This window comes from Lissotriton vulgaris, unplaced genomic scaffold (genome assembly GCF_964263255.1).
Source record: "Lissotriton vulgaris unplaced genomic scaffold, aLisVul1.2 SCAFFOLD_271, whole genome shotgun sequence".
In the NCBI taxonomy this organism is placed as follows: Eukaryota; Metazoa; Chordata; class Amphibia; order Caudata; family Salamandridae; genus Lissotriton; species Lissotriton vulgaris.
The window spans coordinates 907,560-933,845 of record NW_028242776.1 but is presented as its reverse complement, the minus strand read 5'-3'; the positions used below and the strand labels follow the sequence as shown (position 1 = coordinate 933,845).

General features: G+C 43.9%; 1 protein-coding gene across 1 annotated transcript in view; it reads right to left on the bottom strand.

Annotated features, from left to right (window-relative positions):
* Nucleotides 1-2,372: 2,372 nt before the first annotated feature.
* LOC147668847 (ankyrin repeat domain-containing protein 60-like) overlaps nucleotides 2,373-26,286 on the bottom strand; it is a 39,293-nt gene continuing 15,379 nt past the window's right edge. Inside the window, exons 3-4 of the mRNA XM_086948403.1 lie at nucleotides 9,119-9,284; nucleotides 2,373-2,839 (exon numbers count right to left, since the gene is read on the bottom strand). Of these exons, the coding sequence (XP_086804529.1) occupies nucleotides 2,373-2,839; nucleotides 9,119-9,284 (633 nt within the window). The remainder of the gene's footprint in view (nucleotides 2,840-9,118; nucleotides 9,285-26,286) is intronic.

The window sequence follows — 26,286 nt, the reverse complement described above, 5'->3', positions numbered from 1 at the left end:
TGCGTCTTACCTGCACTGGGCGGCAAACTAAGCGATCGCCCCTGGCGGCAAAAGCTCTAGCAACGCCACTGCAGTTTGGCACAGCCAGTGTGGTGTGGCGAACATGCTCTGAGATTAATGCAGCTAATGCCCAAGATCTTATGTCATTCGGGTGTAAGTTACACAAAAGCAAGCATGTCACACAGGGTGGTGATCTGGGCTGCTCATTCCTAAGATTTCCCCATCCACATTTGTAGAAGCCTAGTTTTTTGACTGGCATCACATTCAGGCAAGCATTGGCAAAGCCAAAAGGTCAGGGTTTAATGCACTAAAGCATGCAGCATCAGCACATTAGAGCAAAACACAAGAGAGGGGGTCCACGGGACCAGACAGAAAGGAATATCATTGTAAAGTAGTCCTGCATACAGTTCAATGCAAGCACTTGAACGGAGATGGAAACCTAAACCAAACAGCCAATAGTATTAGACTAGACATGAATACTGCACAGAACAGAGCCAAGACATGATTTACAAAGGCCTGGCACGTTCCCGCTTACATGTGAAGACAACAGCCCAGCTTTAATTCCCTTGCATCAAGCCCCTTATGTATAGAGACAGCTCCCCTAAACACTTCAGTTGTCAGACTTCTAGAGGGTGATAGGGGCAGTCAATCCACTACGCATAGAATGTCGAAACAGTTCCCAACTGATATATTAAAACAATTCTTGACGGGGATGGGGGATATCAGAATGACCCTGTAGTATAGATGCTGGTCTCAACTCCATAAAAGTATCGCCCCTGTACTGCCGGACACTGTGATTTTTTAGACAGTACACTCCAAGCGTCTGGTTTGTAGAAATACCCAAGGGGAACAGGGACTATGGAACCTACTGGGGGTAGATAGACTCAGGTTCCTGCCCAATATCACCTATGCTAGGGACAGGGATTTAAAATTAACAATAACACAGTCCCCCGGAGGGGTAATGGGGCCAGGACCTATCCAACCAATCCTTTGTTTAAACAGGATTTCAACACCAAGGGTGAGGGGGAAATCCCTGTTCCGTGCTAACCGATCCCATACTTTATTCTGAAGCTCCCCATATGACTTTTCACTATGTATCGGAAGTCAAACCACCACATAGGGACATACAGCTGGAGGAAGATTTATAACGGTACGATGGGGAAGCAGGTCATGGTTAGCTACGGTTTCTACTGCATCCCCCACCATAGGAGCGGGAGCTGGTGGTTCAGTGATAGCGGATGGTAGGGGAACAGGGTGAGCGTTACAAGGAACCCCTATCACCATCAAATTCAATTGCCGGGATGGGGCAATAGGGTTGTGCAGGGTAGCTTTTGGGGAGTTTAGCAGGGGCAGAGGCTACTGAGCCAGGATAGACATAAGCTGGGTTTCAAGAGCTCCCAAATGAATAAGGATAGGAGAGAGCTCAGACCAAGTCAGAACCTTGAGTTTTTCGAAGTAATCAAAGACAGGCAACTCCTTCAGACCAGGGTCGGTGGAGATATAGTAGTGTCCGTCTTTGAGGACCTCGGAGGCTGGACCACCAAAAACCCTTGTGCCATCACTGGTGCATTATCGGTCAAAAAGTCTGTCTGAGTGACAGCGTCGGATGTTCCGCACTGCTGACCCCTCTTAAGTTTTTTTGGCCTTAGCGATCACCATGTTCCCCTTCGGTACGTGGATTAACAACCTTTTCCAACTGCGTGGAATACGCATAAAAGCAACATGTCTGTTTTAATGTTTTCATCTGTGATCTTGCTCTTTTGTGATTTTATCTAACATAGAATAAAGTCTTCTTGAACCTGTATTGACAAAGTCTCAAGCCAAGGCCTTTGGAATTGCTCCACTGAAGAGGTGAATGCATCCTGCGAGTGGCTTTCTTTACATAATTATCAGCAATTCATTGTCGAGTGGCTTAACAAGGAGGATCCTTGAGAAAGTCGGTGTTGGGGTAAGTAAGCGTATTCAAGTTGGGATGTTACAGTGCAATGTCCAGAGAGGGTAACTGATGGCTATCCATATCACGTAGTGATGGGTCCAAGCATATCGTGTAGTGGACTAGACACATTCTGAACACAGAGCTCTGAGTTTCTTTAGACCCACAGTTATTATTATTATTGTATACAGTGCAATGTCCACCTTACAGCTTGTAATAATTTGATTCCAGACAACTTTATGAATCTCTGTAGTTTTGAGGTTTTCCCCGTGGTCATCAGCTTTTTGAAGGATTCAATTGACAGCAGAAATTTCCAAAATGTATTCAAAGTGCAGACATTTGTGATACAGCAATGCTAGAGTATTATCTTAAGCTACAGCACCATTGCTTAAACCTGCTACAGAGGGGTACTTCATAAGTCTGACTCAAAGAAATACCTTCAGGGCACCATTACCTGGTCGGATTTGGTGTTCAGATTAGGTTGGTTCTTGAATGCTTCAGAAGGATAAGATTTGCTACACTGGTTTTTGGAAGCACTAAAACTCGAGCCCTGAAATTCTCCCTTTTTAAGAAGATTGGCCATATAGCGCTTGGCGTGTGTGCCGGACCGCCATGTCTTCAGCTTGGAGTCAAACTTCTGATGTGCAAAAAGCTCAGATTCATCAAGGTGCATCTTCACTTTGACGCCCGCAGCTCTTTGCCGCCACTTGAAAAGAAACAACCTGCGTTCACTCGTCTTGTGGCCCCAGATGTGGGCCAGCTCCAGAGCCGTCCGCCCCTTTCCATCCACATCGCTGATCTGTGCACCATGGGCAAGAAGCTCCTCCAGGCAGTCTGATTTCCCCATGGAAGCAGCAACATGGAGAGCGCTTGTGCCAAGCTGTGTCTTTGCACAAACATCTGCACCTGCAAAATGATAATACACAATTACATGAGCGTTGCAACCACAGAGAGGGTCAATGTAATCAGTGGATTTTATCAAGCACGCGTCTTTGGCAAAAAGACCTTCATTAAAAAGGGTGGCAGATTCATGACAGCTACCATGATTATGCAGGGAAAGGCTTATCATCCAAGTGGTATGGGACATGAGGATCAGCGCAAGGCTACATTTTAATACCTAGGCGAACAGGAGTTTGTGCAGGGATCAAAGTTAAAAGTGATGGGGTAATTGCCGCACACATGCAATGTTCCCCTGGTAAACGTGGTCAGATTTAACCTGCAAAACTGTACGTGGAACAACATGAAGGGAAACTGTACATGAGAAAAAGGGGTTCAGCAAGCTACTCTTTTTACATGTGATTCCCAATCATCTGACTATCAACTCAGAATACAAGGTCTTTGCCACTCCTGATAAAGAAAGCATCTTGGAGGTATCAGTACTTACTGGGCACAGGAAAAACACCTCATTAAGGGCCCGATGTAGGTAATCCCAGATTACCGATTCTTAAATACCGAATCATAACGGTTCGGTATTTAAGAACAGGCAAATGGGATGTAGGTAATTTTACCAAAACAATTACCGAATCGGTAGGTTTCGGTAATTACCGAATCGGTAAATACCGATTCGGTAATTGCCATTCATTCCTATGGGCCTGGATGCCCATAGGAATGAATGCCAATTTGACACCCTGTTGCACCCCTCAATTGTGTATGGGTGCACATGTTGCAGATATACATGCCCTAAGGGCATGTATGTCTGCAACATGGCACTGTTGGAAAAGAAAAAAAAATGCTTTTTCCAAGGTTTTCATTATTTACCACCAACTTGTAGTTGGTGGTAAATAACGAATCCTAAAAGGGGAAAAGCACTCATTTGAGTGCTCCCTACATAGCAAAATCGGTAATTTACCGATTCGGTATTTTAAGGAATCGGTAATTTACCGATTCCTTAAAATACCGATTCGGTAACTGACCGAATCAGTAAAATGCCCACCTACATCTCATTTTCCAAATACCGGTGGGTAACGGACGAAATTACCGAATTTCGGCCGTTACCGACCGGTATTTGCCTACCTACATCTGGCCCTAAGTTCTAGCACACTCATAAGGCAATGCCCTGATTATATGTTCAAGACTAAATTCCATCCATGTACAAACAGGAGTTTGCACAGGTATCAGAAGTGTGCAGTGATAATAATTACTTATTGGTAGTTTTTCCATGATAGATCAGGCAGATCAAACCTGCCCAACATTAGTTGAGAGAAAAGACCCAGAAAAAAAAGAAAAAATCTGGAATTCAGTTTGTTACGTACTAATTCTCCATTTTCTACCTAATTTCCAAGTTGAAACTCAGGATAGCAGGTATTCGTCTCTCCCAGTTAATATCTCACTGTCAGAAACTGGACTATTAATTAGGGAGAGGATACCCATACCAACTCAATAAACCTACACTGGTCTGCTAAATTCACTTTGTCTTATTTATAAGCCCCTTGCGCCGCTGGTGCATGACTTTTTGTGATGCTCCGGTGGCGCAGGAGCCTGCTCCATATTTACCAGGCAGCACGAAGCCACTTTTTTTTGCTTAATACTGCCTTGTAAATATTGTTTCCTTTAACACAGTTTTCTGCTTTAAAAGGGTGTGTAATGGGCGCTGCAGTGGTGTTCCCAGCTATATCCATTTTTTTTTTAAACTGCCCCAGATTTACAATAAAACTAACCCTGGGCATAGTGAGCGTAGTGGAGCTACGCGAAGCTACGCAAAGTGGGCGAGAAACTACGACCACCTGGGCACTTCGCGTAGCCCCACTACGCGCCGCATGCCCCCCTTCCGAACATACCTAATTTTTAAGAAATGGGCACATAAAAATAATTAAAAGACACTTACCTTGTCCGCGGCGTCCAGGGGCTCCCTCTGCTCATTCACGCCGCCGTCTGCTAACCAATGCGCATGCACGGGCGGTCGCGCATGCGCATTTCTCACGAGAAATGCGCATGCGCGGCCGCCCGTGCATGCGCATTGGTTTGCAGACGGCGTCGTGAACGAGCAGAGGGAGCCCCGGGACGCTGCGGACAAGGTAAGTGTCTTTATTTATTTTTATGTGCCCATTACTTAAAAATTAGGTATGTTCGGGAGGGCGGGAGGGAGGCGGGTGGCGGGCAACTTCGCTACGCCCAAGGAGTGAGCGTAGTGTTGCCTGCTTCGCCTACTTTGCAAAGGGCGAAGTAGGCAACACTACGCCCACTTTGTGGGCGTAGCGAAGGTGCCCGCCCAGGGTTAAATAAAACATAACTCTGAGGCATCACCAAAAACGTACGCCTCCACAGGGGAGGCATAAGAGAGGCACAGCAAGGAGAAATATCTTCATTTCTCCTTGTTTTTCCTTTTTGTATGTGTGCTGCATTCTGAAAGAGGGAAAAGCCTCTTGTGATTGTTTTTGTGCAGGAAGGTTTCCCTTCCTGCACAAAAATAATCATCCCCGCAATGCAGGCATGCTTGCATTACCATTACAACCACATGAGTAAAACAGAACAATACAACAAAAAAGTCGGACTAGGCTCTGGCCAGGTTTAATCCAAAGAATAAGGGCTGGCCATGTGGGGAAACCCTTGCTGTACACAGTCACAGGCCATGCCCAAAAGCAGTTGGTTACCCATAGGTCGGGCATAGGTTAGTGCAGGGCATGACCGAAGGCCAAGCCTGCTTCCAAACCCCGCTATTCTTTAATTTATTCTTGCGGAAATCTATCTGTTGGGAGTGTAATATAATACATGGTTGGCCAACAGAAATAGGGTAAAAAAACAGGGTGGGAGAACACTACCTTCACATCCCAGCCCCTAGTTCACTCAGGTGCATTCTGGTAAATGCAGTGCATGATAACACGGACATTAAACAATCTTTTGTTTGCACCATGGTAAAACTGAACTCAATGAGTATTGATTGCAGGGCCTGTCCTTCAGATCATGCCATGTACCTACTTGCACATATCCTCTCTGGTGCCAATCCTTGCCTTTTATGGCTTAAGACCTTGTTTCTGTTGGGGAAAAACCAGAGTGGGAGTACACTGCCTTGACATCTTAGCACCGAGTTCACTCAGCTGAACTTTAAACAATGGACCAACCATGGGGATAGCAAAATATTGTTTAATGGAAGTGTTACCATGCACTGCATTTACCAGAATGCAACTGAGTGAACTCGGTGCTGCAAAGTCAAGGCAGTGTGCTCCCACCCTGTTTTTGTTTGATAAGGCTCCCTTGAGCTGGTTGAGCTGACAAGCTCTGAGTGATGCCCCTGCGCTCAAGGTGTGGTACTGAGACCTGAAAAGACTTGCGCAGCATTTCCAGAACCTCTAGCTGTATGTGTTACTATCTACTGATGAAGGACAACTATCCTGAAACACAGGCTAATGTATAGAGCTAGTCAGCACTGGCTGCACCAACCATGTTATGTTATGTTATGTTATGTTAAATTTGATTTATAAAGCGCGCGTACGCCCGTAGGCTTCATGGCGCTGTAGGAAGTTTTCCAGAAACACAACACAACAACAGAAGGACAGCCTGAAACATCTAAGGATAGGCTTCTAGGTCTTTAGAGAAGCCTATCCTTAGATGTTTCAGGCTGTCCTTCTGTTGTTGTGTTGTGTTTCTGGAAAACTTCCTACAGCGCCATGAAGCCTACGGGCGTACGCGCGCTTTATAAATCAAATTTAACATAACATAACATAACATAACATGGTTGGTGCAGCCAGTGCTGACTAGCTCTATACATTAGCCTGTGTTTCAGGATAGTTGTCCTTCATCAGTAGATAGTAACACATACAGCTAGAGGTTCTGGAAATGCTGCGCAAGTCTTTTCAGGTCTCAGTACCACACCTTGAGCGCAGGGGCATCACTCAGAGCTTGTCAGCTCAACCAGCTCAAGGGAGCCTTATCAAACAAAAACAGGGTGGGAGCACACTGCCTTGACTTTGCAGCACCGAGTTCACTCAGTTGCATTCTGGTAAATGCAGTGCATGGTAACACTTCCATTAAACAATATTTTGCTATCCCCATGGTTGGTCCATTGTTTAAAGTTCAGCTGAGTGAACTCGGTGCTAAGATGTCAAGGCAGTGTACTCCCACTCTGGTTTTTCCCCAACAGAAACAAGGTCTTAAGCCATAAAAGGCAAGGATTGGCACCAGAGAGGATATGTGCAAGTAGGTACATGGCATGATCTGAAGGACAGGCCCTGCAATCAATACTCATTGAGTTCAGTTTTAGGATATATTTACCCAAAATTCGCTGCTATAGGTTATTTATGTATAGAAACTATAGTGAGACTAAAAAGCAGGTGGAGGAACTAGAAGAAAAAAAGTAGAACCTGTACTTCTCATTGTGGTCATCTGTCTGTTGCCACTGTAATTACCTCTCCAAAGCCTTTAAGGCATTTTTTGTAATAATTATTTCTTCAGAAACTCCTGAATGGCATTACACACAACAACATAAAGAACATTTTCAGAGTAAAGTTCTACTTTCATGGCAGGCTTGGTGTAATTCTGTTCTGAGTTTTTGCAGTAACCGAAACAAAAAACTCATTTGGGAGCTAAAAGGGGATATTTTGTTGGCGGTGGCTTACCATTAACGTTTCCTGACAGGCTTTTAGAGTAATACAATTATATCACAAATCAAGGTTTCAGTTTCGATGTCATTAAGACTTCCCCCTTTTGACAGCATGTTGTCAAAGATATATTTGATCTGTTGTCTCACTCTTGCTTGTAGCCTTGAGATACACCTGAGTATCAATGTGTGAATATGGAACAGTAGGCTGTTAAACACATACATTAAACAATATTAAAGAAAAAGCTGTGCTCAGTCACACACCTAAATAAATACATTCAGAATTGATATTGAAGTCTTAATAGGAGCTGTGGCTCAGTGTTTGCTCAAGTGAAGTATGGACAAGAGGATTCCCTTACAAATAATTGTTTTTGACTTTCCTTTTCTGTTCAAGTGGATTTATGGCCAAATACTGCCTCTTCACTTTCTTCTATCATTACTCCATATACTGTTTCTTTGTTTCTACCCCTCCATTCTGTTTCTCAGAATCTTCTAAAAATGTTTACAGGCGCATGCATCATTTTTGGCTTTTGCAATTCCTTAATTGTGATTTTTAAGGAATCGCAATTAAGGAATCCCAAAACCCTATGCATGTAGAAATCGCTTAAAAAATAGCGATTTCTAAACATTCCTAGAGGCCCATAGGAATGAATGGGAATACATTCACAATTTGCGAATCTCAATTAGAGAATCGCAAATTGAGAATGCAATTTCAAGGGTGCCAGGGTGTCAAAAGGACACCCTGTTGCACCCCTGAAATTGATCCATGCACATATGTTGCGCGTGTGTGCAACATGAAATTTTAAAAAATGCACTAAAGTGCATTTTTCAAAGTTTTTCTAAATTACCATGAAGTTCAACTTCATGGTAATTCGCTCCCCCAAAATAGCGAAATCGCAGATTTTTCTACTTTCATGCATTGCATTTAAGGAACCGCAAAATGGGATTCCTTAAATGAATTCGCAATTTGAGAACTCGCAATTAATTGTGAATTCTCAAATTGCGAGGGCCTTGAACCTTGATGCATCGCAAAAGCTAATTTTGCGATCGCAATCAGCCGATTTTTGCGAATCGCACCGTTTGCGATCGCTAAAGGCTTTGATGGATGTGCCTGTTAGTCCCTTTTCCAATTATGCTTTGGGTCTTTTTCTCCTTAATGCTTTAAATTCTGGATTTCTCAGAAAGGGAACCACACATTCATACTCATTACTCACTAGCGTAGCCCGTGCCTTAGTCGCGGGTGGCGTAGTTCTAGCCGGAATGAATCCCCCTTTTTTCCTTCTGGGCACATTGTATATATTGCAAGATGATTTTTGTGAAACATTGCCTTGAAGAGGATGTGATTAAACAACATTTCTCTTAAAACTATTGTTCTATTGTTTTCACTTCAAATTAAGAATAAAGGATTGTTTGTTTTTATAACAAGTGTACATCTACTCCTGCTGAGCAATATTACTTACTCTAGCTCTTCTTCATGAACCAGTCTACGTTTTAATTGTTTTGTTAACTCCATACATCTTTGTACTATTATTTAAATGCTGTATAAAAGCTTCCATAAAATCACTGTTAAAATTCAAGAAATTGGTAAACATGATTTAATAAAAGAGCCAGCCTGGAGGTAGAAATACTTCCGAAGGATTAGTCCATCTTACCATTTTCTAGATGAAATTTCACGAGTTGCAGATGACCTCGATGAGCCGAAACATACAAAGCCACGAAGGCTCTTCGTGCAATCCAGGCTAACCTCTGATTTGGTGTCAAACGTTCTGAGTTTGGGGTATTGTATTTGGAATCTTTAGTAACCCCCAAACGTTGCAGCTGGAAAATATAAAAAATTTAAATTAAGCTATGGGTTTGAAGTGTGTTGAGGTCTCCTATGACAATAATATAACACATTTATTTTACAGTTTTGATTTGTGTTGCTATTAAGTCTAGTTTCAGTTTATATTATATGGAAGAAATGGGGCATATGTATGGAATACCTACCTACAGAGTCAGTTTTCTGACTCTTTAGAAAGATATCCCATAAATTCCACTCACAATGAAGCATCTTCAAATGTTCCCTTTAGGGATGCAGCTCCAGCAAAAGGTGTTCAATTTACATTGCCAGAACATGTGCTCATCTTGAAGGATGAAACTGCAGCCTACGGGCTACCGACATCACACTGTGTTTACTGGGGGCATCATATGAACTATTGAGGAGGCATTGAATCTAACACTGCACACCCACAACTGGGCATGGAGTTCAGGTGTTGTCAATTTTAATCCCACCAATGAGGTTTGTGAACTATTCCCTGTCTTGTGTTTCTTATCTATTTTGTGATGGGTCAGAAGAGTAAATAAAGGGCTAAATATGTTCCCAAATCTTAATCAAAAATCTAGTTGCTTACCAATACTAGATCCTAATTCAACTGTTCCCTGTTAGGTTGCTGAACACTTACTCTTTCCACCAAACGCTCTCCTCCCTCTATATATAAAGCAGTTAATTTAGTGAGAAAATATTGTTGAATTTATGATATGAATACATTTTAACATCCATCATTTGAGAGTGTAGTCATTTTTATGTGTTTACTTACCACTGCTGCAGTGCCCTTTTAATAGAATGATCTTCAGGAAGAAGAGACCATCTATTAGAACTTACATTTCAAAATTTGACAAATCCAAAGTCCACAAACCTTTTATTAATTATACTCTGGGGCAGATTTATGTTAACCAGCGCATCCCGAGGGATGCGCCAGTTAACATGCGCCACAGTGCGCCACAGCTACGCCACCCATGGTGCGCCGCATTTATGATGCGGCGCACCATGGGGCAAAAACCGCACAGATGCGTCACGCATCTGTGCCGTAAAAGTGACGCATTGCTGGAGTTGCGTCGCAAGCGCGACGCAGCTCCAGCAATGCTCTGGGGGGGCCTATTCTTTCAATGCTGCCTCAAGCCTTACGCCTGCTTCAAGCAGGCGCAGGGTTTTGACGCAGTATTGCCCTGAAAGTGACTGAGTGAAATCTCATAGATTTCACTCAGCCACTTTCAGGAGGCGTTCCTGCGTAGGAACGCCCCCCCCTGCGCAGGAACGCCTCCTCATGGTGCAGTGCTGTACAACGTGACGCATCTCCTAGATGCGTCACGTTGTAAATAGGGCGCAGGGATGCGCCACGTTTCCGCTCCGTTGCGTCACGCAACGGCGGCGTAAACGTGGCGCAAGCCCTTCATAAATCTGCCCCTAAGTCCCCATCCTTCTCAAAGATAACTAAAACACATGTCTTACAGAGCTTCCTTGGATAAGAATGGGAGAGGAGCCATATTGACCAGTCACCGCTACCGCCTGGAAGGGGTGGTGGCAAAAATATTGAAATAAATATTGTGTGGACAAAATATTGTGCCAAGAAAATCAAGGACCAACATAGTTTTACTATACTTAACTCCACATACATGTACTGTGATGACATATATATGTAGGGGAATGTAGATGTGGAGTTAAGAAAAGTAAATCTATTCTTAGCTATTTGGATTTAACTTCTTGATATTTTGTTCCTCGATATTTTTGACACAATATTCGGTCAACACAACATAAGTCACAGACACTAGAGTGCTAGCAGCCCTTGACTATGGGTTGTGGACAGTGACAGACTAGGATGTCTCATCTCTCAAGGTGTCCCAAACATGTTGTCAAGGAGGTGGAGGAGCCTGTATCATGGCACCCACAGAGGGTTGGATGCGCTTACGAAGGGCACTGGAAAGTGCAGTGGCAGTTGGCTGCTGGCATGGGAATGGGATTAAACCAAAACACACAACAGAGCAGACCAGGTCTAGAAGTGGTGTGTAACTATACCAGTGACTGTGGAAAAAATGGGGTGCATGTGTGAGCAAATGTTAGTAAAAACAAAAACTATTGAAAACAAAACAAATTTTGTTGAAAACAAAACAAAAGCTAGAGCAATTCCCATCAGCCCACCCATATGGTGGAGTTTACGTCATGTGGGAATTGCTAGTCATACCATCCCAAATCCGACCATATAGTGTCGGTGCGGGAATGGATGTCAGTAATCTAGCCATGATGTACATCCTAAAGTGATGTTAATAGAAAAGTGCAGTGCTCAAGTGATAGTGATAATTAAAATTGACTACCCAGACTCTGAAGAACGTTTTAGACAGAAGTCCATGTGTCAAGAGTTAAAAACACGCCAAGTAGTAAGACTACCCTATGGCGCTGTGCAGGACGGTCGACATGTTTCAGCCTAAGGGGCATTTGCCCCAGCTTTCTTCAGGACCTTAGACATAGAATGGCTAATGTAACTACATGTGATGTGTTAAGTGAAGAATACCAATGAATGTACTAGGAAAAAGTTACATATCTACCAGGAACTTAAATACTTAAGTGTCCACTGGAGGGAGAGAATTATGTCTTCTTCCTATCAAAAAACAAGAAACAGAAAAACATTTTGTCAGACAAAACAAGATTACACACATACACCCGCATGCGTACACAGAGACCGTCTAGCCACACCTGCAAGAATAATTTGCATTCGGCATTATAAAAAGCATAATAGCTTGATCACCCAGAGGCATTTCCTCACAGTGATACTCACCCAGCTTTGTGTGGGTGAAGACTTGTTTTTCTGTTTCTTGTTTTTTGATAGGAAGAAGACATCATTCTCTCCCTCCAGTGGACACTTAAGTATTTAAGTTCCTGGTAGATATGTAACTTTTTCTTAGTACATTCATTTGTATTCTTCACTTAACACATCTCATGTAGTTGCAGTAGCCATTCTATGTCTAAGGTCCTGAAGAAAGCCGGGGCAAATGCCCCTTAGGCTGAAACATGTCGACCGTCCTGCACAGCGCCATAGGGTAGTCTTACTACTTGGCGTGTTTTTAACTCTTGACACATGGACTTCTGTCAAAACGTTCTTCAGAGTCTGGGTAGTCAATTGTAATTATCACTATCACTTGAGCACTGCACTTTTCTATTAACATCACTTTAGGATGTACATCATGGCTAGATTACTGACATCCTTTCCCGCACCGACACTATATGGTCGGATTTGGGATGGTATGACTCGCAATTCCCACATGACGTAAACTCCACCATATGGGTGGGCTGATGGGAATTGCTCTAGCTTTTGTTTTGTTTTGTTTTCAACAAAATTTGTTTTGTTTTCAATAGTTTTTGTTTTTACTAACATTTGCTCACACATGCACCCCAATTTTTCCACAGTCACGGGTAGTTACACACCACTTCTAGACCTGGTCTGCTCTGTTGTGTGTTTTGTATCTTGACAGCAGGGGAATGAGCAGACAGGTCGTAGAATATTCCCCTTGACCCTCCACACAAATGTTTGTCTTTTTATTATTATTATTAATGGGATTAAACCACCTTAATGCCACAACTGTTTGATCTGTTGGGTAATTCCAAATGTTCTGGAATCAGAGCAACTTTCTCCAGCTGATGGACCTGGGACCCCGGGCAAGGATTCCAAATTGGGATGTCTCAAGGAATGATCTGAGAGGGAGGGATAGGTCAAGAATGAAGCTTGGTTATTCTTATTGGTGATTGAAGGCAACGTAGCTTCTCCTAGACCCATGCGTCAGCTTGCTTACTAAGCAGCTGATGGAATGCCTTGTGTCTCCTGGGTAGTCTCATTCAACTGGGGCTGTCAAACGCAAGTCCTTTCTGGCCGCTGGACTTTTGCAGTCTGATGTGGGGGGGTCACTTCCTCCTCGGAACGTCACTCCACCTTAATCCGGACTTAGGCAGAGTGTGTGTAGAAGGTCATGCCTTTGCAGAAGTCTCACTTCAGGATCAATTCTCCTGTTCCCTTTTGGTGATGTCAGAGAACCTTATCAGTGGAAAGAGTTACATGGTAAACAATGCACTAATCCAGGGGGTAGTACTTATTTACTCTGACAGGGAACCTGTGGCTACATGAAGCAATTTGGCAAAACCAACCACCCACCACCAAAAAGAGACAAGTGGCTTCAGTGAGGATTGCAGAATATGTATACTTGCAGTTATAATTGCTGAAAACGGGCACTGGCGGGCCAGCGTGAACTAGGCCACGTCGGGTGTTGCCGGCATGCAATGAGTCCAATGATGTCTACACATTACCTTCTTAGGCACACATGTGAAACCCTCCAGACATGCACACTGAAGTGTGCAGGGCGGCAGTGCCAAACATCATGAATTTAAAGGACCCAGTTATGAGGGACTAAACAGAACTTTCGGGAGGCAATCTCTCTCCCCCACAGAAGCACAGCTAAAACAACTTTAGGCCCTAACCAAAATCTTGTATTTCACCACTCTCAGTGGCACATGACCTGGGTAGAGGGACCAGTAATCAGCGCAAAGTAGGGAGGCATTCTTGATGCCCCCAACATCACAGTCCAGCTCTAGGGGCATATTTACAAGCCCCTATTGCCACCACAATGTCACTTTTCAGGACGTTGTAGTGGGGATAGGGGCTTCGCCTTATACAATGTTGAGCCACTTATTGTGGCTTAACATTGCCTTGTAAACAAAGCACCCTATTTACAAGGGTGGCGTAAATAACAGGCAGCGCCAAAATTAAGACTAGGGAAAACCTGGTCTTAACCTGGAAAAATTGTTAATTTCTCCTCGTTTTTGCTGTTTCCATGTGGGCTGCGTTGTGCAGCACACATAGAAACAGCAAAACACCATAGATTGTTTATGTGCAGGAAGATGTCCCTCCCTGCACATAAACAGTCATTAAAAAAAAAAATGTTGCAATTTCTATGTATGCTGTATTAAGCAGCACACATAGAAGTTGCAAAACGCCATTTAAAGATTGTTTATGTGCAGGAAGGGGGACCTTCCTGCACATAAACAATCTTCCCCTCAATGCAAACGCCCTTGCACTATGGTGCAAGGGTGCCTGCGTTGGTGGTATGCTGCTACATTTAGCACCAGTGCAGGGGAAATGCGGGGTTGCACCATATTGTTGTAAATATGGTGCAGCCCTGCGTTTTAGAAATGGTGGAGTGTGGCGTTAAGCCAGGAAGGCTAACACTGCGCTCCGTCACTTCTTAGGAAACATATCCCTCAATGTCTCAGTCAGCAAAATGGTAGTGCCTCCAGTGAGCTTGTATGAATGTTGAGCTCTTAAAGGACAAGCACTGGCGCTGCCAATAGGTCTCGCATGAGGAAAGTGTGGGCTATTGGTATTGTAAATGACAATTATTTTTTTAATATGTGTTGGCACTGAAAATATATAAATTAATAGCATTATTATTTACAAAGCCAATAGCTTACAGTTTCCTAATGCGAGTCCTATTGGCTATGGGAATGCTTGTTGTTAGCCTGCATTAGCATGCCAATCAGGGGTCTCTGGGGGTGGCGGGGCCGCGCGCCAGACGACGAGCCCTCTGCCAGGGCGCAGACAAAGCGCCTATTCTGCCCCTTGACCTTTCCCCCGGTCACCATGACGGTGCGATGCAGCACTGTAGAGCTGCGTCCTGTCAGAATGTCTGTGAGGGAGCCCAGGAGCAAACATTGGTCTGGAATTGAAAATGCACTAGGGTTATGCATATCTTTATGTTCTCCATTTATTTGCTACAACGACGGGTATCTGCACTTTCCTTTTGTCTGGCGCCTTTCTGCACTGAAATGACATCAGCGCTGTGTCTGGTGCTAGACAAAGCTAATTAATATATCATAACATAAATGACTGTAACATAGCATAACAAATTATAAAATAGCACAACATAACATACCGTAAATAAGATGTCAATAATTGTAACATAACATAAACTGCCACAGCACAACACAACATAACAGACATTCTATAATAGGCCACACCACAAAATAACATTACACACCACAATGAAAACGAAAATAACATAACTAAATATAGCATAATGTAGCGTACCATGGGACTTTCTCATAAATGTCCAGGAATAAGACTCACTTAAAGGACAAAGAAATCTTGGCAACTGTCCACGAGTGAGCATGTTTTGCCCTAGGATACAAATAAGTCTGGAGTATGACACAACGACTTGTACAAAATGCTTTGTGAATCAGGGTTGGAAGTTCAGGAGTATCTCACGCTCAAGGCAGGAATAAAACACAACTGCTGGCAGGAAAGGCTCTTTGATGTGGGCCCTAATTCTGTGGCCTAAATGACACGTTTGTGTGGAAACCTGATTGGGAGCATTTAAACGGGTGCTGCTGAATACAATCTTAAGACTTCAGTGATACCAATTACGTCAAAGGTTTAGTAAAACAGCTAGATTGGCGAGGGAGAGGGGTTCATTGTTGCAATTTTAGAAAAAGAATGTTTCCAAATCTCTGGGAAGCACTTTAGGATTACCGAAGCGCTAAGCGCTGTGCGTGAATGGGAGTACATAGGACGGGGTTCTCTCAGAGGGGATCTGCCTGGGAAGAAGCAGGATTGTACCTTAGAGAGTGTTATAAGCCAGGTATTCCATTGAGGGACTAGTGCAGAGGGAGTTGACAATTGCTGCAGTTGCTTCTGTCTCTCTCTAGCTCAATGTAGTTCAGTTTTCCAAGTAAAATGAGCTCAGAGATTGCTACACACATGTTTTGTGGTACTATATCTTCAGAGGTGGCTGCCAGCCATGTTAGCTTCTTTATGTCGTGACAGTGTTATTCATGCTGTTTCTGTTTACTGCTGCTGATCCCATGTAAGCAAAAACAATGTTACTCTAAGTTGACATCTGACTAATATATCCGTAGCAGTGTTTGATCATGGCTTTATCCCTGTCTAACTTAGATTCTCTCCATTCAGACAATCAAAGAACGGTGATCCGAATCCGAGACTGCTGACGCCGTGCAGAGTCCCCGGGAGCTTCCAAGATGTTCTGGAGCCGACGGGGAGAGGTGCATGCTGTGCTGAAACAACACGAGCCATATGCACGCGAGAGGCGTACGGCCAGCCATGAATAATTAGGGGAGGAGAAGCCGCACAGCACACGCTGGGAGAAGCCCTTTGATGTGCTGTGCGGCCGTGAAAAAATGCAATTAGGAGGGAGGGAGGCTGATGCGCGTGCTTGTTTGGTCACGTGATTCACGTGAACTCAAAGAAAACCGCACCAAAAAGCCCTTGGTTTGACAAGCATTTTGAGCACTTGAATTCTCGCTCCACTCAATGCGCATGCGCGCATTGATAGGTCGCGAGACCTAAAAAGGCAACAGGGGTGTACCCTCTTTTGCCTGATCCATGCCTAACATGGAGTTAAAATAAGCCTACTCTCAGAGTTAAAATTACTAGCCCTGACCACCCCAGATTAGAGTGAATGTTCCAGTTAGTGTTGAACACTGCAAGCCAGCTTCAAGCACATTATTACCTCGACTCACTCACTAACCACCAAGATTCTGACGAGCCAGTTACAAAAGTGAATGAAGCACTGCCTCCATGAGCAATATTTTAATAGTAGTGTTGTTTATTAGGGTAATTGGCCATAAAACATGGACTAAAAATGTAATTCATACACTGTTTTAAAAAAACAAGAATAGCCCTTAAAATTATACATGCTAAATATTAACGATGCAAATGATTTATTATTTCAATTACAATACAAATTCGCAGCGAGGGCAATTTTCTTTGGTCCCAATGTAATATCAGATGCCCTCTGCACAGACCTTATTCCAGCTTCACTGGGGACCGGTTATGGCTCAGTCTTTTGTGAAATGTTTGCAGCTGGGCAGATAATATATGAGCCAGTCTTGTGGACGGCATCTTTTCTACCGGAACTGGGAATTTCTTAACCATACATTTAAATAACAACGATTCGGATATACAATTAGACAGAACCTTACCACTTTACACTGCAATCAGGGACCTAGACAGTAAAACAGATAATCGGCAATTCGAAGTGCGTTTCTTCTAGATTTACAAAAAACGCCCGTCTTTTTTAGAAGCTAACAAATATATAAGTCACAAATTATCTCTAAGTGGCTAAATATTTTAAGTGACTGTTAAACTGGGATCTGCTTAACTATTTTCTGGTGGTCAAAATTCGCCTCATAATGCAGTGACAGTGATTAATCATAGTGACTCACTGAATAAAAGATTCAAAACCTCGCTCAGAACGTGAAGTAGAAATAAGTTCACGGATCTATGTGGCTTAAACATGCAAACAGTACATCTGTTTGTCGCCACAAAGATGGTGCAGGGCAGGCAGGCCAGGAGGTAAGGAAAACAAAAATCTGTAAAACATTACAAAGCAGTTCCGGGCATGTTAAAAGATTTGGCGCGTCTCTGCGGAGTAAAAGTTGTACCATGCCCCTTTTAAAGACTGTCCTGTCTTATGCCTAGCTATTTGCGGCACAGATCTCCTTTCTAAAGTCAGCCAAATATTCTGCAAGGTCGCCGCACAAACACAGCACCCAATGTTGGCTACACTATACAACCCCAAAAGTCTGGAAGTGCCCTTGCACAACTGCCAACCAATTCCTAGTTTGCTTATAACGACATGTTACTTCGCAGACTCAAGAAGAATTAGTTTCATTTAGTAGCCAATATGGACACTCTTATATACAGTTATTGACACAGTTGTACAGCACCCAAAATATATATTACTGATAAAACTAGGTGCAGCTACACCTCCACTGTGGAATACGGTAATCCGATGTATATGCTAGGTGCAGCTACACATTTTTCTGCACATTAAAAATAAAAGTTAACATGAAAACCATGAGTCTTTGGAATGGGGAACATCCAAGTGACACTGTGTAAAAGAGAGCACTTGACACACACTACATGTAAAAGGTTTGATTTTGAAGTTTTGCATAGCGCTTGAAACAAACTCACTTATGCAGCTAAGAAGTTAAAATCCATATTTATTCTTTTGAATGTTCTGGTCAACACAGCGAATTTCTGCTATATCAGAGTACAGTGAGCACAAAAACAGTGAGACGGTACTGAAGGTTCTACAAAAGGTAACTATGTGCTTTGATTAGAATAACCACTCTACTGACATTCCTGCATAGCATCTACTCTGGGTAAAAGATTGCGGGCACAGCTCGGCATGTAGAGCCGGTTAAATGCAAACAGCAAAAAAAACAAGACGGAGGGAAGGCAGAGAAGGGGAGGGGGGAGGAGAAATGCGACACGGTGTGAAGCAGCAGGGGCCTTTGAAGTGAAGCTAAGCTTCACTTCAAAGGTGTGGGAGGAGTGCTGCTACCGCCTGGGGTAAGCTGGCTGGGGAGGGGGAGGAGAAATGCAAGTTTATGGCCCAAAAGCGCGTGCCTGTGGCCACGTGAACTCGAAGAAAACCGCACGAACTAAACCCTTGGTTTCACGAGTATTTTGAGCACTTGAATTCTCGCTCCGCTCAATGCGCTTGCGCGCATTGATAGGTCGCGAGACCTAAAAAAATATACCGGACAGTTCAGTAAAAGGGACATGGGCAGGACAGCGCAGCTTTATAAAGCCATATAGAGGAATTTCATCCCACCAAGCACCATAACTACACAAACAGCATAAGTCAACAAATGCCCCAAACTAGCTGCAGCCATGAGGCAGAGTGACCCTTGCAGAGGTAAACTCCCAAAGTTGAAGTAACTCCAACACATGCCTATTAGCCCCCAAGCAGCTTATAGAAGATTTACCTTTCTTAGGGCTCCAAAACCATACTAAAGAATAACATTATCAGGTAGGTTCTACCAAATTCCATTCCTGCCATTTTCGTTCCAAGGCCCAATTCCCCTTTGATCACGGATCGATTAACAGACGTGGTAAATGGTCCTTTAGAGTGCACAGCCAATGTGACCCATGCAAGGCAGCTAAACTGAATACTCTATAAATCTTCTGAGTCACACGAAGCTCACTCCTCAAAGCAACCTAGAAGCCGTGTGCAAGACAGACGAAATCAAAACTATTTTACTTTATTCATTTATTTATGGGTTTTGTATAGCGCCTGAATCACCCCCGAAGGGGTATCTCTGCGCTTGCGGACATACAGGAGAAGGCTGGCGCAAAAGTAAATCTAAAAGAAAGAAACAGGGGTACAGGGAAAGATAAGGAGGAAATGGAAAACAATGTGATAACAGAGGAAGTCCCACAGTTGGGGTTCCTTTTGTGAAAAAAATGTAGTCCCATTGGAATGAAAGTGAGAATGTAATACAATAAGGAGCTTTCAGAGAGTGGAGGCCAGCTACATCTCTTCAACAGTAGCTCCAATGCTTACCCTCACTCTTGCCAAAATATTCTGCGGATTATTCCCACCCATCTTGGTCAGCAAGAAGAGAGGGTTTTAAGAGAGAATCCCATTGGATTCCCAAAGCCTGGAATGGGGCCAATAGGGGACTTCGCCAGGCCCCCATTACCATTCTTCCTTTCTGTCCGGTAAAAGAGAAATACAGAGAGAGAGAGTGAAAGAGAAATACAGAGAGAGAGAGTGAAAGAGAAATAGAGAGAGGGAGTGAAAGAGAAATATATATATAGAGAGAGAGAGAAAGAGAAATAGAGAAAGAGAGAAAGAGAAATAGAGAGAGAGAAAGAGAAATAGAGAGAGAGTGAAAGAGAAAGAGAAATGCAGAGAGAGAGAGAGAGAGAGAGAGAGAGAGAGAGAGAGAGAGAGAGAGAGAGAGAGAGAGAGAGAAAGAGAAATAGAGAGAGAGAAATAGAGAGAGAGAGAGAGAGAGAGAGAGAGAGAGAGGGAGAGCGAGAGAGAGAGGGGTGGAGAGTAACAGAGACAGGCAGAGAGAGCTGAGGCCTCTGGTACCCCATACAAATCTATACTTTCTGGCACAAGAATATTCAAAATAATCTGCCTTTCCAAATTTTATATCTACAACTAGGCAGTTCTAGACACCTGCTTGGGGAGCTGTAAATTCCTTAGTAAATGACCAAGCATTACACAGTGGCGGCTCGTACAGATCAGGGATGGGAGGGCAAGCGGGCGGTGTTGGGAGTAAAGAAGAAAAGAAAAACCTTACCTTCTCACAGTGTCTTGCCGCTTTCTCCACTGTTGTGTCCAGAACAGGAACACAGAGCAGCACCCAGGCTGCCCTGAGGCAATCACAATGCTGCCATGCAGCATTGTAATTGGTCTGAACGCTGTGGCTCGGTGCTCAGATGGGGACTGGGGGCCTGGGCATGTTCTCCACGCAGGCTGTAATGCAGCCTGCGTGGAGAACATGCAAAGTACGCATGACTGTTTGCATGGCCCTAGATGGCCGGCCAAACATTCATGCGCATTATGGGAGGGCAAACAAGCCCTCCCCTGCTCTGTCAGCAGAGCAGCCCGCCCCGCCCACAAAGCTGCTGCAACAAGAACAAAATAAAATGGTATTAACTTAGAGTTATTATCATTTTATTTTTCCTTTATCAGGTACTGCCTTTATCTACATGCTTTAATAGTAGTGGGGTGACGCTCCTCCACCTTAGTGGAGGAGCCACTACTGGCTTTACAGTATAAAAAGCCCTAAAGCGATACCCAAGTATTTTCCCTTCTACATTTTCCCATTTTCTCAATTTTTTTTCTTTTGTCCTCTATATCAAAAAGGGTACATTCAATGCAGGCGATTGGCTAACAGTCCATTATGAATTGAGTTGACTCCAAATGCTGTTGCAAAGGACTGTTTCAGGATCCTGGCTACCCAAGTGATGTAATATGATTGATTGCTTCACAGTCTTTCATCACAGATACACCATTTTTAAAAAGAGGTACTGCTATAGTCTAAAGTTCTTTGAACAAATTTTAGACTGTAGGTTAACAATTTCAAACAGAAGGGTTCCAATATGTGAATTTGATGGGCTTTGTGATAAGTACAAGAGGGGTTGTTTGGTTACACAAACTCTTTATACATTTCTTGCGTGCTGGGAGGTTGCCCTTGGATTTATTCAGGATATAGGCTATCCTTATCTGAATTCTAAACACAGTCAAACACAACTGCAGTAGGTGACTTCAGGTTCCCTTATGCGCCATTCTCTAGAGCATCCTAGGTGGGAACCCTGCAGACAGGCTGGATAGGAGAATACCCCAATGTCTCCTTCGTGAGGCTTCTAGACTGCCTATTATAATAAAGTACTCTACAAGACCATTAGTTTTAGTCTACTGCAAGGAGGAGAACCTTTAACAAACTCCACGCTTGTCACACATTGCATTCATGTACATAGATATGCAGTTGGCTCCACAGTCAGAAACAACCACTTTAGGGAAAGCAACATGTTAAAGACCCTAAAGAGGTCACAAGGTGGAAAGTGACTGGTGAAATAGTCATGTGCCGCCCGGCTCCTCATTTTATAATTCTGGTTGCTTACGTTGTTTTTCGATGCAGAGGACTTGTGTCACAGGTTGCTTGAGAGCTGCTCTACATGATTTCTGTACTGATACCCAACAAAGCTCTAGACTCTGTTGAAATGTAGAGACCCGCTGAAACAGATACTCCTTTTATCGTTAGTGACTATCATATGCATAAGCAAACCATGAGTTGGCTAATGGTTGGTGGTAACCCATCTATGATAGTGTGGTGCAGACCTTTCGACCTACACCCAAAGCTGATAGCCAGCCTACTAGCTCTCCCTGGTAAATGCTGTGGAGACGGTCATAAAGTGCACACTAGTTTCCTTTGAAAGTAATAAAAGTGGGTCCATGTGTTGGATACATGAGGGGAGTACGGCCCCAATACGGGTCTCCCCCGAATGAATCTAGTCTAGGTTTGTAGGGTGCTTCATATGATTAGTATTGGGCATGCGTGTACCATCTTCCCTCTCCTGGATGTCTGAGTGTGTGTGTATTACTGAGTGTGTGTGTATTACTGAGTGTGTGTGTATTACTGAGTGTGCATGTCCATCTCCCACATCCTGCATCCATATATGGCCACAGAGCAGAAGCTGAGCAATAGCTCCTGTTAAATAATACAATCTGAGAAGTCAACACTTATGCAGTAGACATTGTCCTTAATCACAGGCAGTAGTATGGGAGGAGTCATTATCTGACCCCTACTATTCCCAAAACAAAATATAGTTATGTCCAGCATGTCCAGCAATACATATTCGCATTCACAACCTATGATGGGTAGGTTTATAGATAATGATTAAAAAAAACTGTGTTGACAGAGCCTTTGCTTTGCCTTCTTCAACCGAGGTGCCTGGCTAAGGTGAGCATTTACCATAGCAATCAGGTACTCCCAGCCACTGATTTGTGCCATGTTCAAGACTGGAAAGATTTGTCTATAATAGTATCCCTTCTAGAAAGTCTTAGGAGCACTCGGTGGCTTCTCCATTGAGCATGAATCGGTACTCCCGCCAGAGCACAATACTCTTGTTATGTCAGGGCCTCAGTTCTGTGACATGTCATGTACCATAGGGAAGTCCTTCTTGTCAGATTTTGATGGCATATCGAAGTCCTTAACAAGTGGGGAAGGTCGCTCTGAGCCTTCCACAGTAATTCTCTACGCAAAACGCCTTCCTTTTGCTGGTGGAGCATCTATCTCAAGGTGAACTCCTCCAAAGCACACCTGGTGTGCTATATGTTAAAGAGTCTACCCAGCAGCCTACATCTGCAACACCATGAGGCGATCAACCAAGAGAAAAGATTGTCTCTAAAACTCACCTTACAGTTTGAACTTCTTCACCCACCCACAGAGTGACACAGGCAGGAGGCATCTGCCATATCTGATGCGGTTTTTAATCAAAGTAAGTTGGTCAGAAGCTAATCTGACCCTCTAAAATCTTGCCAGGTTGAAATTTGCTTCATCTGTATTTGTGATAAAAGCATCAGAGTCTCTGAAGCTTTACGCCTATGTATGTGCTCATATATGTTTTGATGCCTGTTCCTGTGAACTAGACCGAGAATATTAGGGTCTTCTGATCACTTATTCACTTACTCAATGTGGGTACACCAACTGAAAACAAGTTAATGGCAAACAGCAAGTTGGCAGTGTAGACCTATAGGACCTTGTCTTGATACAGACTTGTCCTCACATTGCCAGAAATCCTCTTAGTACTTGCTGTTCCCTGTTTTTGAGCTTAAACTCACTACTCTTTTGTCAGCCTGTGATCCAGACGTGGTTGAGGGGTTCTCGGTATGCTGTTTATGGTGAACATCTTGAACAGAGACATCTCCTATTTAAATCTCTCTATTGACCACCCACCGAGCAGAGGTCAAAGCTAGCTGCTTTGATTCTGCAATCTGGGTGCCCGCAAGTATGGCTTGTTGCAGACACCAGAAATGAAATTAACTTAAATGAAATGAAAAGGGGTTTTATAGGGCGCGGCTGCTGCCCTAGGGCGTCCAAGCGCTAATAGTGAGGAGAAGTTCTCTGAGGAAGTAGGGATCAGGGGATGGGGTTAGTTTCTGAAGAGGAGTGTTTTTAGCCCTTTACGGAAAGATGAGAGGTTGGGGTTGGATCAGAGGTGGATGGGAAGGGAGTTCCATAGCTTAGCAGCGTTGAGCGTGAAGGACCTTCCTCCTGCTCTGGACCTTTTGACCCGGGGAACTGCAGCGAGAAATGCGTTCGTAGATCGGAGTGGTTTACCAGGGCAGTAGGGGGTGAGGAGTGAATTATTGATCTCGGGGCCGGATCTGTAAAAGGCTTGGTGGGATATGCCCATGGCTTTGAATTTTATTCTTTCCTTAACAGGGAGCCAGTGGAGGGCTCTGAACCCCGATTCCACCGATTCTCTGCGCGGAATCTGGAGTAGCGTATGTGCTGCGCAGTTCTGAGTCCGCTGGAGTTTTTGCAGCACGTATTCGGGGGCCCCCATGTAAAGGGCGTTGTTGAAGTCGAGACGGGATTGGATCAGACCCTGAATGAGAACTTGCTTGGCTTCAAAGGCCAGGAGTGGCAGGATTTTTCTCAGCATCCGGAGGATCCCAAAGCAGATTGCGGAGGTTTTTGTTGCCTGGGTGTTGAGGGTAAGTGATTTGTCCAGCCATACTCCTAGACTCTTAATATTATCCTTCGGAGGTGGAGGGGGACCTAGACTAGAGGGCCATAGCTGGTCCAGCATTTCCTCTATGTCATAGTTCACAGTAGGTGGTGACAATAATCTTTAGCTGCATTTTAGGAAATTGCATTTGGAAAGCTCTCAGTCCAGCTGTTTGTGAGCCGGTGGGACGACCATCACTCAGCTTATTGCAGATTTCTTGATGAAGTCCCGATTAATATGTCAATGATTTCTCCACCTAAGTGTTGCTTTGATCCTTATTCTATGATGTCTGTGTCCTTATTCAATAGCTACCTCCTTCAACTAAACTGACTGCCAAATAAGTGAGAAAGCAGAAGGCACATTTGTTAAGTAGAGGGGGACTGCATCTGAGATGGATTCCCACACATCTCTGTGCCTGAGCTTATGGTAGGAAGCATTGGTTTTGGGGGTTATTAACTGTGGGGGGAAATCTTAAGAATCTTTAGAAGTCTCTAGCCACCTATGTGCGTCGCCTGCATCCTGAATGCTGGGTTTTTGCCCACTAACCCTATTTATGATTGGACTCCGGATGGGGCTTAATTTGTTATCACTACTGGCTCAGAAAACAAGCCGGTTTGGATTGCCTCCTTGCCTGAGGACGGTGACACAAGTAGGTAGATTCAAGCAAGCCGGGCCGAAGACGGCTGAAATGCCAGAAACTGGTCCCCGGTAGCTTGTTTCCTTCCTAGTGAAAAAATTGACTTGGTAGTTTGGTTTGCCCTGTTCCCATGATACACTGGGCCAGGGACAGACTAATTTGCATATAGCCAGGTTCTGAGCTGGGATGGTGCAGTGAGCTAAAAAACGGTGTTGGATTAAGCCCTGATCTCTTGACTGGGTGAGAGTATTCTGCTTAATTCAGAAACTCTGTCCATCACCACCCCCTGTTGTTTAATTACAAGTAGGTAACAGCATCCTCTGGTGCCGGATATTGGGAGAAGGAAGCACAAGGGGTATGTCAACATAACCTGTTTGTCTGCTTATATCAAGGAGCCTGGCTACAGCCAACCACATCCTGACCTTACTAGCCTTTCTGGGTTTCAATAGTGCCCCCTTGAGAAAGGTTTCCTTTGACCTACAGAAGAGGTCACCCTGTTGTAGGCAGAAGCTCCTCTGATGTAGGTGTTGGAAGAAGCACAAGATGTGTTCCAGGCAGTGACATGTATGTGCTTTTGGACAGAGTCAGAGAGGAAAGATCAGTCAGTATAACTCTGGAACAGCTGAGTTTCCCTTTCCTTCATGCACATCGAATGCACAAGAACCCAACAAAACAGCTGATTTGCCTTCCGATCAATGTGCCGTGTTTCAAGGTGCTAGATAAGGTCTCAGAAGAACAAGTCTGTGCCTGTTTCTTGAAGGAGATGGGAATCGTGGTCCTTTGTGGGGGCACACTGCTAAATATTCGAGGCTGAAGAAGATGATTAGATCTTTCGAAGGTTCATTCTTTTTCTATCCGGCTTCCTGACTTTGTCACACTGGGAAACCTGGGGGGCACTATCAGGGTTTCAACTGTCGATAGGGCCCTCTGCACAGACCATACCTCTGCGATATCGAAGGTTAGGTCCAAGTGAGAGGACAAAGTAAGGCCACTTTGACACTGACCACATAGGATACTATTTTTGCATCTACTAAGAAAGTTTCCTACATATGATCTGGACATGTAAGGTTGTTGAATGATACTGGGTGGCGGGTGGTGGATATATTGATGTATTGCGATACATGGCTCACAACTGCTAGTCCTATATTTGAGATGCAGATTTGAGTTGAGAGAGCACATAATTCGGATTCTGAATGGTAAGAGGTTAAAGGGCGATGTAGAATACTGGTAACAGTTTTTTGAGAAGCTGCTGAAGAAGGAGTCCCTAAGAGTTTTTTTACTGTTTTTTTGTTTCAGTCTAGAGGCATGTCAGTCGGGTTCTGTT